Here is a 15,166-nt window from a genome sequence, read left to right as displayed (position 1 = left end):
TGGAGGGATGCAGGAGGTCTCCACGAGAGTATTCCTCCTGTCCTTCCCAGCCTGACGGCCGTGTAGCTGGTGACTTCACCCCTCGAGGCGAGAGTTCGGTGGCGTGCCGCACAGCCGGAGGAGGAGACGGGGACGCTACCACGATGCTGGGCGATTTCACAACCTCGTTGCTAAATGTGAGGTCACGTCTGCACGGCCACATCCTTTGTGGAGCGAGATGTAGCAAGAACAGTACTGTAGGTACCAGACAATAGAACGCGGGGCTTCCGACAAACCGACAACTTGCGAGTGAGTGGCCGAGGCGCTATTTCCCTTTCCCCGGATCTCCCGGACAGCCCGCTCGTAGAGACAGACGGGATAATCGTAGGAGTAACCGGCACGGTTGCCACTGCAGTCGACGCAGTGGGGAGGAGGCGGCAGGCAACTGCACTCGTGAGCATCCCTACCACAGGTTACACATTTGGCGGGGTGTCGACAGGACTCTCGAGTGTGGTCGTAATAATGACACTGGTAGCAGTGCGTCAGGTTCAGAATGTACACTCTGACGGTGATAACTTCATAATCAGCTTCGATCTTTGACGGAAGAACCGCTCCATCAAAAGTGAGAAAGAGAGTGCGTGTCGGCACTAAAGAGGTATCTACTTTTTTCATCACCTGACGGACGGCAATGACACCCTGATCGGAGAGGTACATTTGGATTTCTGCCTCCGTCAGACCGTCGAGCAGCCTAGTGTAAATAACACCGTAGGAAGAATTCGGCATCGGACGTGGCTTCGACACGAACAGGATAGCCGTGGAGGGGCAATGCTGCAAACAGTTGTCAGTGCTCGAGAATCTGAAGTATTCTCCAAAATCTATAAACAGATTTACCACAGCGAAGGACTGACCGTCTTCAGCACAGGAAACCACGAGGAACCTCGATGCAGCTGGGGGGGATTTTTGAATCGTTAGCCTCATTCCGTTAATGTTTCGTAGCCATTAACTGTGAAGGTGATTGGCTCACTGTGAGAAAATCCCCCACGATTGCCGTCTTCGACGGCGCACTCCTTCCAACTTGTGTAGGTGATTGTTCTCACCTCAGGTCACACCTCCGAAACACGTGACAGAGGGACCGATTGGCGATTTGGGAAGGTACCATCTCAGGCAATCACTCCTCCCTCGGCCTGGCCCGTATCACGGGGTATGTGTGAACCGTACCAGTCGACCGGGGCTGGGAATTACACGTTACCCAGTCACCTGTTACACATCAGATACATAGGCCGGCCTTCAGGAGCGCACGGGGGGGGAAAAAAAAGAGAGGAACATCAAACACTGGAGGGGAGGAAGGATAGGAGAAGGTGAACGAAGAAATAAAAAAGGAACAATGGGGAGTATTCTGATACAGACTACCAAAAATTCAGAATACATTACCAAAAGCAGCCCAGACATGTTCCTCAAGGAAGGGGAAAAAGAATAGCAAGAGGTCAGACATGCAGCACGGAAGTGAAAAGGTGCTGGGGCCGTGTGGTAGCCGAGCAAGAACCTGCCAAAGAGCGTAGAGCCCCCTAGAGGATACAAATGGTTTGTTTACATATATAATGGCTGGTTTACAGTTTTAGGGTTGTATCTTAAGCCATTCCAGAAATAGAGGAGCCTGATTTCTGCCTAAAATACAAAAAAAAAAAAAAAAAAAAGTTACTCACAGCTGTCACAAATTCAATAAGTAGTTTTAAATTTATTTAATCTACATTAAAATTAAAGAACGTAAGATTTGAAAATTTCTGCATTTACGTAAAATTTTCTGCACAATTCAAATATTGTATCAGATTTGTTGTAATCACATTATGAAGGGTCATTTTAGCCTTTCTTTTAAATGTCCACAACTTAAATTGCATATCACTATGTGCAGACGGTAGTTGCAGTGTCCCAGTATTCTGGCTGGCATCATTGGAAAGAGAGGGAAGTTTCTTTGAAACAGACTCAAAAAATCTTTGGGGAAATGAGATTTACACTAGTGGTCACAAAAACAATATTTAGGGCACACTAACAAATTATTCCACTTTTACACACAGAAACAAAAATTTATCCAAACTAATAGCCACATTTACATGTGCAGGAATAGAAATTTGCTCACCTAATTATCTAGAAATACAATTTAGGCTACAGCAATGGAAAATCCAGGATCAAGTGTAACAATATTATGAAAAGGATAGTTGCTACTCACCATACAGCGGAGATGCTGAATCGCAGATAGGCACAACAAAAAGACTGCTGGAAAATGAGCTTTTGGCCAACAAGACCTTCGTCAGAGATAGGATTAAAACACACACACACACACACACACACACACACACACACACACACAACTCACTCACACATGACTGCAATCTCTGGCTGCTGAGGCCATACTACAGTTGTGCCTATCTGTGACTCAGCATCTCTGCTATATGGTGAGTAGCAACTTTCCTTTTCATAATTTAGACTACAAACTATTCTAAAAATAAATTAGACTACAAACTATTCTAAAAATAAATTAGCTACAAACTACTCCTTTTCTATTTATCAATTTTTGTCTACTGAAATTTGATATTGCCTCCCCGTCACTGTTGTCGGTTGTACTATGGTACGTAACATATATTTTGAAATGGGATCTGACAAATATCAACTCTATCTGGCCAATAAAAAGATACTGTTGGACCTGCTGAGTGCATAAATCTAATTCTGGCATCTCCCTGATCTAAATTCATAATTTCAATAAGACCAATATACCAATCAGAATCGTGTTTACAGTAAACAAATGAATTTACTTTCAAGGCTTCTCCAATTTGTGTTTCCCCATCAGAAAAGTTAAATTGTAAAGCATAGTTACTAACGCTGGTAACTCTTTTTACAGCCAGAGTATTAGTTGATCAATGTATGAACTGGTGGACACTTCTGGTGCCAGACACGGTTTTCAATTTTGTAAATCACTGTTGCAGATTAGTTCTTGTAAAACTCTTACTTCTACACTACTGGCCATTAAAATTGATACACCAAGAAGAAATGCAGATGATAAACGGGTATCCATTGGACAAATATATCATACTAGAACTGACATGTGATTACATTTTCACACAATCTGGATGCACAGATCCTGAGAAATCAGTACCCAGAACAACCACCTCTGGTCATACTAACTGCCTTGATACGCCTGGGCATCGAGTCAAACAGAGCTTGGATGACGTGTACATTTACAGCTGCCCGTGCAGCTTCAACACGATACCACAGTTCATCAAGAGTAATGACTGGTGTATTGTGACGAGCCAGTTGCCCGGCCACCATTGACCAGACGTTTTCAGTTGGTGAGAGATCTGGAGAATGTGCTGGCCAGGGCAGCAGTCGGACATTTTCTGTATCAAGAAAGGACCGTATCGAACCTGCAACATGCGGTTGTGCATTAACCCGCTGAAATGTAGGGTTTCGCAGGGATCGAATGAAGGGTAGAGCCACGGGTCATAATGCATCTGAAACATAACGTCCACTGTTCAAAGTGCCATCAATGCAAATAAGAGGTGACCGAGACTAGTAACCAATGGCACCCAATACTGTCACGCCGGGTGATACGCCACTATGGCGATGACGAATACGTGCTTCCAATGTGCGTTCACTGCGATGTCGCCAACCACGGACGCGACCATCATGATGCTGTAAACAGAACCTCGATTCATCCGAAAAAATGACGTTTCGCCATTCGTGCACCCAGGTTTGTTGTCGAGTAGACCATCGCAGGCGCCCCTGTCTGTTATGCAGCGCCAAGGGCAACAGCAGCCACGGTCTCCGAGCTCATAGTCCATGCTGCTGCAAACATCGTTGAACTGTTCGTGCAGATGGTTGTTGTCTTGCAAATGTGCCCATCTGTTGGCTCAGGGATCGAGACGTGGCTGCACTATCCATTACAGCCATGTGGATAAGATGCCTGTCATCTCGACTGCTAGTGATACGAGGCCGTTGGGATCCAGCACGGTGTTGCCTATTACCCTCCTGAACCCACCGATTCCATATTCTGCTAACAGTCATTGGGTCTCGACCAACGCAAGCAGCAATGTCGCGATACGATAAACCGCAATCGCAATAGGTTACATTCCGACCTTTATCAAAGTCGGAAACGTGATGGTACGCATTTCTCCTCCTTACACGAGGCATCACAACAACATTTCACCAGGCAACGCCAGTCAACTGCTGTTTGTGTATGAGAAATTGGTTGGAAACTTTCCTCATGTCAGCACGTTCTAGGTGTCGTCACCAGCGTCAACCTTGTGTGAATGCTCTGAAAAGCTAATCATTTGCATATCACAGCATCTTCTTTCTGTTGGTTAAATTTCGCATCTGCAGCACGTAATCTTCGTGGTGTAGCAATTTTAATGGTCAGTAGTGTAAATACAAAAAAATAGATTTTAGAAAATGTCTCTCTGCAAAACTCAAACATCTTTTTACGATCAGAAATTTGCTCCTTATATGGGCACTATAAATTGGCCTTTGTGCCCATCTGTTTAACGCCCCCATCCCCTCCCCCCTGAATATCATCACAAGATCATTTTCATGGTCTGTTGCAAAGAAGGAGTGCAAGGTAGTGATCACAAACTCCCATGAAGTATATTCCGGTTTGTGTAGGCAATAAATAGTATGTATCTTAGAGCAGGCTGTTCCAGCTTGTCCGCCGCGGAGCACTCCCTGCTCCAGGGAGCCGTGTCGCTCGCTGTGACCATTCAAGAGGGCCGGCACGCCAGCGTGTGGCATGGCTGGCTGAGGCAGGCGGCAAGCCAGCTGTGTCTTACAAGATCGACAACCTCGTACTCTTAGCTGCTAAGATGTGGTGACATGCTACACCAGGAAATATGATGTTCGGGAAATAAATAAGAAAGAACTGTTTTACAGGAAATTGCATATTAAATTTATTGGGCCTCTGTAGCTTGACATTTTCTTTTCATTACAAGATCGGAAATATCAGGCGTCAAAGTGTTCGCAGCGTTAATGCAGAGGATGGCCTTCGTTGTTGCATCCTGAAAAAACGACCGTTCCTTACTTTCTACTCTTTTCATTGCTGAGAAAAGCTGCTCACAACAATACGTAGATCCAAACGTGCACACAATCTGAGCGGCATTGTTGCGAAGCTTGGGAAATGTTTTCTGCTGTAATGAACGATACCATTGTGACAAATCCGACGTGTTGTAGTACCTCTCTTTCAACAAAGTTGAATTTTGCAAATCGATAATCATCAGGGGAAACTGAAAAAGGAGTGCTGAACACTTTAAGAGCCATTTCCAAACTAGCGAGGTCTCGGAATCGTGTTTCAAACGACGTGATGAGCTGCTTTAACCTTGCTCGGTAATTGCCGAAAGTAGTACTTTCAGGTTTAAAGAAGCAAGACGATTGAAGAACGTTAAATGTCCATTACTCATCTGCCTCTCAAATACACATAACTTTTCCAGGAACGCTTTGATCTGGTCGTGTATGTCAACGGTTAGCTGCCCTTTGCATGCAATGACAGATTTAAATTAATCAGATGCATAGTTATGTCAGCTAGGAACGACAGGTCTGATATCCATTTCATATCTTTCAGACAACACATTTCTTCCCCTTTCATTTCAAGAAAAAGGGATATTTCCTCACGAATGACAAAGAAAACATCAAGAACTTTTCCCTGACTCAGCCAATGAAATGTACTGTGGTAAGGTATATCCCCATACCCCCACTTCCATATATTTAAAGAATCCTTTGAATTGGTGATGATTTGTACCGTGACGCCGCACAAAATTCACACACTTCACGACATCTTTCATTACGCCACCTAGCTCTACTGTTTCAGCACACAGTCCCTCTTGGTGAATAAAACAATGAAGAGTCAAAATGTCTTTCCCAAATTCGTCCCCGAGTCTATTTTTCAAACGAGAAGCAAAACCTTGGTGACACCCAATCATTTGTGGTGCACTGTCTGTCGCTACAGAATGGAGCTTATCCCACGGCAAATTCATATTGTCCACTGATTCACAAACAGCTTCAATAATGTCATGTCCTGTTGCGGTGTAATCGAGTGGTACCACATCCAAGAGTTCTTCAGTTACTTGCAACTCCATGTCGACACCACGCACAAAGACTGCAAGCTGAGCACAGTCCGATATGTCGGTGCTTTCGTCAAGCACTAGCGAAAATGCAACAAAGCTCTCCGCCTTTTTCCTAAGCTGTGTCTCTAAATCCGCTGCCATGTCCAGGATTCGACGAGACACTGTTTGCTTCAACAGGCAAACCCCTTCAATTACCTGCACCTCCCTTTGAAACAAACATTCCCCTTCAATTACCTGCACTTCCCTTGGAAACAAACATTCTGTAACTGCTACCGTGCACGATTTTAGGAGTGGTCCCACCGAAAACGGCTTGCCACTCATCGCAATGATGTGAACGACCCTGTAGCTTGCTCAAATTGCAGGTGCAGTAGCCTTTTCTCTGCTCTCATTCACCTGAAAATTATAAACGCATTACAGTACATGAACTATGTTGCATGTTTTGATACCCTCCGTACTACGAAACCGTTTTTAAACTTACGTCTCCTGGTATGTCATTCTTAAGCCTGGCTACCAGTTCTCTGCGTGCAACACCTTCTACCTGATGGTAGTGCGCTGCGTGAAGACTTGCATAATGTCGTCGTATATTGTACCTCTTCGCAGAATTAAATACTTTATGACATACAAGACACTGCGGACGACCATCCCTCTCAATCAATAGAAAGATATCCTCCAATAGAGGTACAGGGCTCCCGCGGATAGTCATAGCTGTCATTGAACACGGATTATCGCGTCAGTTGCGGCTGCATGCGGCCAGGGGGCAGTGAGTTCGCTTTCCCCCTCCACACGGGCTCCGAGCTGCCGCAGGGAGCACTCCATAGTGCTCCAGCTCCCTGGAGCTTGGTTAGAACAGCCTGTCTTAGGGCATAACCTAACCTCGTTAAAGAAACTTTTGCAATTTTTATATTGAGTGCTGCACCTATCTGTATAATACCATATTTTGTTAACAGCAGGACAGTGGTACTTAATCGGCTCTAAGCTTTTTGACTGGATATTATAGACAAATCAACATTATCATCTAAATCTTCAGGCACGTAACATAATGATAAATGGCATGATTCCTCAGTGCCAGGATTTTTGTAGTACAGAACAGCAGGATGTATAGTGCACAACAAATGTGTCCAATAGTAACTTTGTGCTGCATCTTGTAGTACAAAACCATAATTTTCAGCAAAATCCATTAGTATTAATGCCTCATTTTCATTTAAATTATTTTCTCTCTTTCAAATATGCAGCTTGAATTTTTTGTTTACAGAATAACTGTGTGGAGTTAAAGTTTCTAGTTTAGTTACCAACCTATCAGTAAATTCATTTAATGATAGGGTCATATCAGTAAGCCCAGCAGGATAATAAAAACTTGTTCCCAAGAAATAAGTGGGATTCTTAGCAACATATGTTATAGCTCTCTGAAGCAGGGTATTTTCCCAGATAGACTGAAGTATGCCATTGTTAAGCCACTGCATAAAAAAGGGGATACGTCTGATGTCAACAACTACCACCCAGTCTCTCTTCATACTGCCTTATCCAAAATTCTTGAAAAAGTAATGTATTGTAGGGTAGCTCCACACCTTTGCAAAAATAAAGTTTTAACAAAATGTCAGTTTGGTTTCCAGAAGGGTTTTTCAACGGAAAACGCTATATATACTTTCACTTATGAAATATTAAATGCTCTGAGTAACCCGAAGTCATCCGTTGGAATTTTTTGTGATCTATCAAAGGCTTTTGATTGTGTAAATCATGGAATACTTCTAGATAAGCTCAAGTACTGTGGTATGAATGGGACAGCGCTCAAATGGTTTAAATCATACCTAACTGGAAGAGTGCAGAAAGTTGAAACAAACAGTTCACATAATATGCAAAAAAACTGGTGATTTCTCAAACTGAGGAACAATCATGAATGGGGTGCCGCAAGGTTCGGTCTTGGGTCCTCTGCTGTTCTTAATATATATTAATGACTTGCCATTCTATATTCACAATGATGCAAAGCTGGTACTTTCTGCCAATGATACAAGTATAGCTATCACACCCAAAAGACAAGAATTAACTGGTGAAATTGTAAACGATGTTTTTCAGAAAATCATTAAGTGGTTTTCTGCAAAAGGGCTCTCATTAAACTTTGACAAAACACAGTATATACAGTTCCACACAGTAAATGGAATGACACCATTAATAAATATAGACTTCGATCAGAAATTGGTAGCTAAGGTAGAATATTCAAAATTTCTAGGTGTATGCATTGATGAGGGGTTCAACTGGAAAAAACACACTGAGGATCTGCTGAAACATTTGAGTTCAGCTACTTATGCTATTAGGGTCATTGCAAATTTTGGCGATATACATCTGAGTAAATTAGCTTACCACGCCAATTTTCATTCTCTGCTTTCGTATGGCATCATATTCTGGGGTAACTCATCACTGAGTAAAAGAGTGTTCATTGCACAAAAGCGTGTAATCAGAATAATTGCTGGAGCTCATCCAAGATCATCCTGCAGACACTTATTTAAAGAGCTAGAGATCTTCACTGTAGCCTCACAATATATATATTCACTTATGAAATTTGTTATTAACAATCCGAACAAATTCAAAAGTAATAGCAGTGTGCATGGCTACAACACTAGGAGAAAGGATGATCTTCACTACTCAAGGTTAAATCTAACTTTGGCTCAGAAGGGGGTAAATTATGCTGCCACAAAAGTCTTTGGGGTCATTCCATGTCAAGTCACCCAGACCTTGACACCAACCATGTCAGATTTTGTTGAAACTTGGTACAATTACTTCTTTTATCATCCTGAAAGCACTTATAAAATTTTTTTGCTCTATCTCTTATAGTTTTTTTTTTATAAATTTTTGAAGTTTTTAGATTTGGTGTTGTTTCAGCAGTCGGAAATCTTAACTTAAACGTGTCCTCACAACTAAAAAAAAATTGTATGTTAAAGAATACTCATGATATCAGTATGAAATTTTGGAATAAGTTTGTGTATTATATCTAAATGTTAAAAAAATTACAATAAAGATATATTAAAATCTTCCAAATGAAAAAAATTAACAAGTTTTTTTTTTAAGCTAACGGATGTTTAGTTTTACAAAAACTGCAATATCTAGAGTCTCAGACCTGATAGAAAGCTCAAATTTGTTTTAAAATACTCTTATTTGTATAGGCTATTAGATAAAAGAAAAATTATGCTGGCTTTTTAACCTGTTTAATAGTTATCTAATTTTTAAAATAATATTAATTATATTTTAAAAATACAAAGTACCAAGTGACTTAGACACCGAAAATAAGTTTTTGTCTTCTTGGAACCATTTGAGCCAAATTTCATGAAATCTAAGGAGGTGGGTGTAAAATTTATTTTTTATTGGGTGATTTGATATGGAATGACCCTTTGGTCACTTACCTAATAGCATCAAAAGTGTGACAGATAGCCGTATCTTGTACAGACATCTTTTATTAACCTAACACGTTCCACATCATTACGAAGTGTTGTATTCATGATCTATGGAACAAGTACTAATCTAATCTAATCTAATCCAATCTGTCATATGATACCACTGCCGGTAATTTATTTCATCGTCTTCCTCAAGTTGAAATTTTGTTTTCATGTAATCTGTTGAATGTGTTTATCACAAATTCTTAATTACCATGCAATCCCTGTTTTCTTTACTACAAACAATTTTATCTGTCAAAGAATTTAGATCATTCTTCATATTTAAATTTATGCCTCACAAAAGCAAGTCTACATTTTGGTATATGGTGCATGGACAAATAACATGCATTCCTGATGAACCAGCAAATACACACCATTTAGAATGCATTTGAGAAAATTTTGAAAATCCTAGTTTAATGTTAGGACGAATTTGCTTAAATGGTGCATGTATACAACTCCTCTAAATTACAAAGTATTAAATGTTGCTAAGCATCAATCGACTGTACTCATCACCTTTATAAAAATTCCTTACAAGTAATACAGTTTCATCAGGTAACTTTTTTCCTTGCTTTGGTCCGGCAGTGACCAGATTCTTTTTGTATTATGAACGTCCCTAGCTTCACATACCACTCTTTGCAATACACCAAAAGTTCTTTGAATTTTTTCTCTTGCTGAACAGATTCCTTTTGTATTACGAATGTCCCTAGCCTCATGTACCACTCTTTGTGATACACGAAAAGTTCTTTGAATTTTTGCTCTTGTCCATGATGGAGGAGGAAAGATAAGAACACGAATCTTTTCTCACTTATTTACAGCCTTTACCCCCCCCCCCCCTCCCCCCCATTAATTCAACCAGTCTATTTACATCACAGTCTTTTGCTTTTCCTCGTGTCTATTTGCTATACTTTCACATTCAGAACTACTGTCTTTGTGTAATTCTTCTTCTTGAACATGAAGCACATAAGCCACTTTCTTTCATAGAGTTTGCTTAGCTGCCTTTATTTTACATTTCTCATAACTTACTTTTTGGTGTGAAGTTCCGAGTATGCACTTTCATCAGTGAACCATCTATATCTGTTAAACTTTTAGTCAGTTTATACAATTCTTTGCATCCTCTGCTGCTTTTCCTTCTGCCCAGTCTTCATTGGATGTATTCTTTTCTTCACTGTTACTTTCCTGACTGGTGCCTTTGTTTGCCATCTTTTAGTCTGCACCTGAAATTTCACTTAAGATTTGCTTACGGCATGTTGAACTCAACTACTACCCTGGAATAACAGTGAGCCTAACATGTAATACCTCAAGGAACTGCTTAGAAAGATCAAGTGAAACAACTCACAAATCATGCTTAATTGCCAGAATGAGATTTTCACTCTGCAGCGGAGTGTGCACTGTTATGAAACTTTCCTGGCAGATTAAAACTGTGTGCCGGACCGAGACTCAATCTTGGGACCTTTGTCTTTCGCAGGCAAGTGCTCCACCATCTGAGCTGCCCAAGCACGACTCACGCCCTGTCCTCACAGCTTTACTTCCTCCAGTACGTCTCCTACCTTCCAAACTTCACAGAAGCTCTCCTGCGAACCTTGCAGAACTAGCACTCCTGGAAGAAAGGATATTGCAGAGACATGGCTTAGCCACAGCCTGGGGAATGTTTCCTTAATGAGATTTTCACTCTGCAGCAGAGTGTGCGCTGTTATGAAACTTTCCTAGCAGATTAAAACTGTGTGCTGGACCGAGACTCAATCTCGGGACCTTTGCCTTTCGTGGACAAGTGCTCTACTGTCTGAGCTACCAAGGCAGGACTCACGCCCCCTCCTTACAGCTTTACTTTTGCCAGTAATGCTGTGAGAACGGGGTGTGAGTTGTGCTTGGGTAGCTCAGATGGTACAGCACTTGCCCATGAAAGGCAAAGGTCCCGAGTTCGAGTCTCAGTGCGGCACACAATTTTAATCTGCCAGGAAAGTTTCATGCTTTATTGTTTTTTGTGCGTTTTAAATGGATCGTAACAATGCACATGTGCATAACTTTGAAACCAATCTAGGTACTCAGTTTTAAGGTGATTGCAAACATTACTTAAATCACCATGTTGCTGAATTCCTTTTTGCCAAAGCAGCAGTTTTTTTCTGTACATCAGTGAATGTGGTAGCTGCAATGTTGCTTACAACAGGTGCCTAGTAAGCCTTATGGTAGTCTGCTTCCAGGAAAGTACCAGTGCTGTATGGTGGGTAACTTGTGCAATCTACAGGTCTATTTGCCATACTCCTCCATGTGAGTTAATTTTTTACAACAGGAGTGTATTTTTCCTGTTAAATGAACAAGAGTAAATTAATTATGCTGCTTTATAAATATTCTGTTGTAATTGACCAATGTAATTAAAATGTAATGTTCAGACTGTGCACTAATCAAATTAGCTACAACTTCTCATGGCAGCCATTCTGAAAGACACATTGCCAGTGGTCACACCAGGTCAGGGGAGGGAAATTAGGAATGTTTTCTGTGATGAAGTGTTATTTTTTTTAATTTCTCGCGTTTAGTTCTATCACAGACGTAGTTGTCATTTCCCCAAAGTTTTTTTAAAGTCTGTTTCAAAGGAAATTTCCTTCTATTTCCAATGATACTAGCCATAATACTGAGGCACTGTAACTACCGTCTGTACCCAATAATTTGTAATGTACGTTGTGAACATTTAAAAGAAATATCTCTATTTTTAAGGCTCGAATGACCCTTCATAATATGATTACAACAAATCTGATACAATATTTGAATTTTGCAGAAAATTTTACAGATGTATGGAAAATTTCAAATCCTTCCAACTTCAATTTTAGGATAAATTAAATAAATTTAAAATCACTTACTGAATCTGTGACAGCCGTGGATGAATTTTTTTAGCTCTACCTCTATAATGGCTCAAGATACAACCCTGAAATTTCAAACCGGTCACTGTATATGTAAACAAATTGTGTGTACCAAATTTCATCCAGGCGGTGGGTTGCATGCCAAGGTTCAGTTGATATGGAACAACCCACAACAACAAGAACGCAAAGAAAAGTTGACTGAGTTATTTGCTTAATGTTTTCCATTTATTGGATAAATTTGTTAATAATAATAATAATAATAATAATAATAATAATAATACTGTGTGACCCACAAAAAAGTGTCAGAACTTACTGAAGTGCCGCAGAAACAATCGTTGCCAGCCCCATAGTCTGGGCCAAGTTTCAGGTCAGAGCAGGGATGGAAAAAGAGTGTCACATTCGTCTCCACTGCCACCATGAACCTGAAACATGTATAGAGCACCTCTGTTCATGACGACATTCAACACTAAGTTGGCAAAGGAATGTGTGTGCACGGAATATAAGAAATTACATGAAAAGGAAGGGACGATAACTTTTTGCTATTACCTCAGTTGGCCTTGGCCTGTCCACTTTCCCAGTCTTCTGTCCGTAGTCTGAAATATCAGGTGGCCTACACCTATAGGATGCTTTCATGATATTCATAAAAATTTCTAGAGATGATGTTATTGTGGTCTTAAGCCGAGAGACTGGTTTGATGCAGCTCTCCAGGCTACCCTGTCCTCTGCAAGCCTCTTCATCTCTGGATAACTCCCGCAACCTACATCCTTCTGAATCTGCTTACTGTATTCATCTCTTTGCCTTCCGCTACGATTTTCAGTGCCCCAAACTTCCCACCATTAACAAACTGATGATTCCTTGATGCCTCAAGATGTATCCTGTCAACCAGTCCCTTCTTTTAGGTAAGCTGTGGGATAAATTTTGTTTCTCTGCAATTCAGATCAGTATCCCCATGTATGGAAGTGAAACATGGACGATAACTAGTTTGGACAAGAAGAGAATAGAAGCTTTCGAAATGTGGTGCTACAGAAGAATGCTGAAGATAAGGTGGGTAGATCACGTAACTAATGAGGAGGTACTGAATAGGATTGGGGAGAAGAGAAGTTTGTGGCACAACTTGACTAGAAGAAGGGATTGGTTGGTAGGACATGTTTTGAGGCATCAAGGAATCACAAATTTAGCATTGGAGGGCAGCTTGGAGCGTAAAAATCGTAGAGGGAGACCAAGAGATGAATACACTAAGCAGATTCAGAAGGATGTAGGTTGCAGTAAGTACTGGGAGATGAAGAAGCTTGCACAGGATAGAGTAGCATGGAGAGCTGCATCAAACCAGTCTCAGGACTGAAGACCACAACAACAACATCCCCTCATTAGTTTTTAAATCTACCCCTCTAATCTTCAGCATTCTTTGTTCTCTTCTTGTCTGAACTGTTTATTTTTCTACATTTCTCTTCCATATAAAGCTACACTCCACACAAATACCTTCAGAAAAGACTTCCTACCTTTGTAGCTGACAACTGCTTAACAACCAAATACCAGTTTGTAAAAAATTAGCTATTGTTGAATATTACATCATTTCATTTTAATTTTTTTCTCTCGAGGTATGAAATGTTCCGGCAGGAACCAATGGAACAGTCAGTTAATGCGCTTAAATTTCTTTTATTTTATCCATTTATTCTTCTTTCAGAGATGACTTTCTTGCTATAGCCAGTCCACATTATTCATCCTCTCTATTTTGGCCATCATCAGTTATTTTGCTGCTCTAATAGCAAAACTCATCTACTACTTTTAGTCTCTAATTTCCTAACCTAATTTCCTCAGTATCACCTCATTTATTTCAATAAGATTCTATTACCCTTGTTTTAGTTTTGTTGATGTGTATCCTATAATTTCTCTACAAGGTATTACATATTCATTTCAACTTATTTTGTAAGTCCATTGCCACCTCTTGTGAAATTACAGTGTCATCTGCAAACCACGAAGCTTTTATTCCTTCTTCCTGAATTTTAATTACCTTTTCAAATTTTTGCTCAGTTTCATTTGCTACTCGTTCAGTGTACAAACTGAACATCATCGGGCACAGATAACAACCCTGCCTCACTGCCTTTTCAATGACTCCCTCTCTTTCACGTCCTTCAACTCTTGTAACTGCCATCCAGTCTCGGTACAAGTTGCCAATAACGTTCCGTTCCCCTTATTTTTGCCTGGTACTTTCAGAACTTCAAAGAGTTTGGTGCAACCATTATTGTGAAAGAAACAAGCTCTTTGGATATCGACCAGCTGTCGTGTCATCTTATGCTTTGTGGTGTAAAGTGGATGCGGTGTTGAAGTGTGTGTGTGTGTGTGTGTGTGTGTGTGTGTGTGTGTGTGTGTGTGTGTGTGTGTCAGCACACCACTCTCCTGGCTACTATCTGTTTCTGTGACCAGAGCAGCAACTCCTAAATCATGTAGCTCCTCAGATTGCATCACGTGTCTCAGTGCATCCTATACCAATCACCCAACTAAAAAAAAAAAAAGAACTGGTTTCTCTGTATGGCAGCCATTTTCACTGACCATTCAGCTAGGGGACACTTTTGAGAAAACCAGTCTCTAATTGTTTTTTTGAGTCATCAGTCTGCTGGCTGTGTTGACGTGACCCACCACAAATTCCTCTCCTGCGACAAGCTCTTGATCTCAGAGTAATGCTTGCAACCTACTTCCTCAATCATTTCCTGAGTGTATTCCAATCTCTGCCTTCCTCTACAGTGTTTGCTCTCTACGGTTCCCTCTAGTACTGTGGATGTTATTCTGTGATGTCTTAAAACATGTTCTCTAA

General features: G+C 40.8%; 1 protein-coding gene across 1 annotated transcript in view; it reads right to left on the bottom strand.

Moving 5' to 3' along the window:
• LOC126212949 (cation-dependent mannose-6-phosphate receptor-like) overlaps window positions 1–15,166 on the bottom strand; it is a 125,522-nt gene that overhangs the window by 83,177 nt on the left and 27,179 nt on the right. The window contains exon 2 of the mRNA XM_049940467.1: window positions 12,668–12,776. Within this exon, the coding sequence (XP_049796424.1) occupies window positions 12,668–12,772 (105 nt within the window). The 5' untranslated portion in view covers window positions 12,773–12,776. The remainder of the gene's footprint in view (window positions 1–12,667; window positions 12,777–15,166) is intronic.

Source organism: Schistocerca nitens, chromosome 11, assembly GCF_023898315.1.
Source record: "Schistocerca nitens isolate TAMUIC-IGC-003100 chromosome 11, iqSchNite1.1, whole genome shotgun sequence".
NCBI classification, from domain to species: Eukaryota; Metazoa; Arthropoda; class Insecta; order Orthoptera; family Acrididae; genus Schistocerca; species Schistocerca nitens.
The sequence above is the reverse complement of the archived record's forward strand: the minus strand, read 5'-3'. Positions and strand labels throughout refer to the sequence as shown.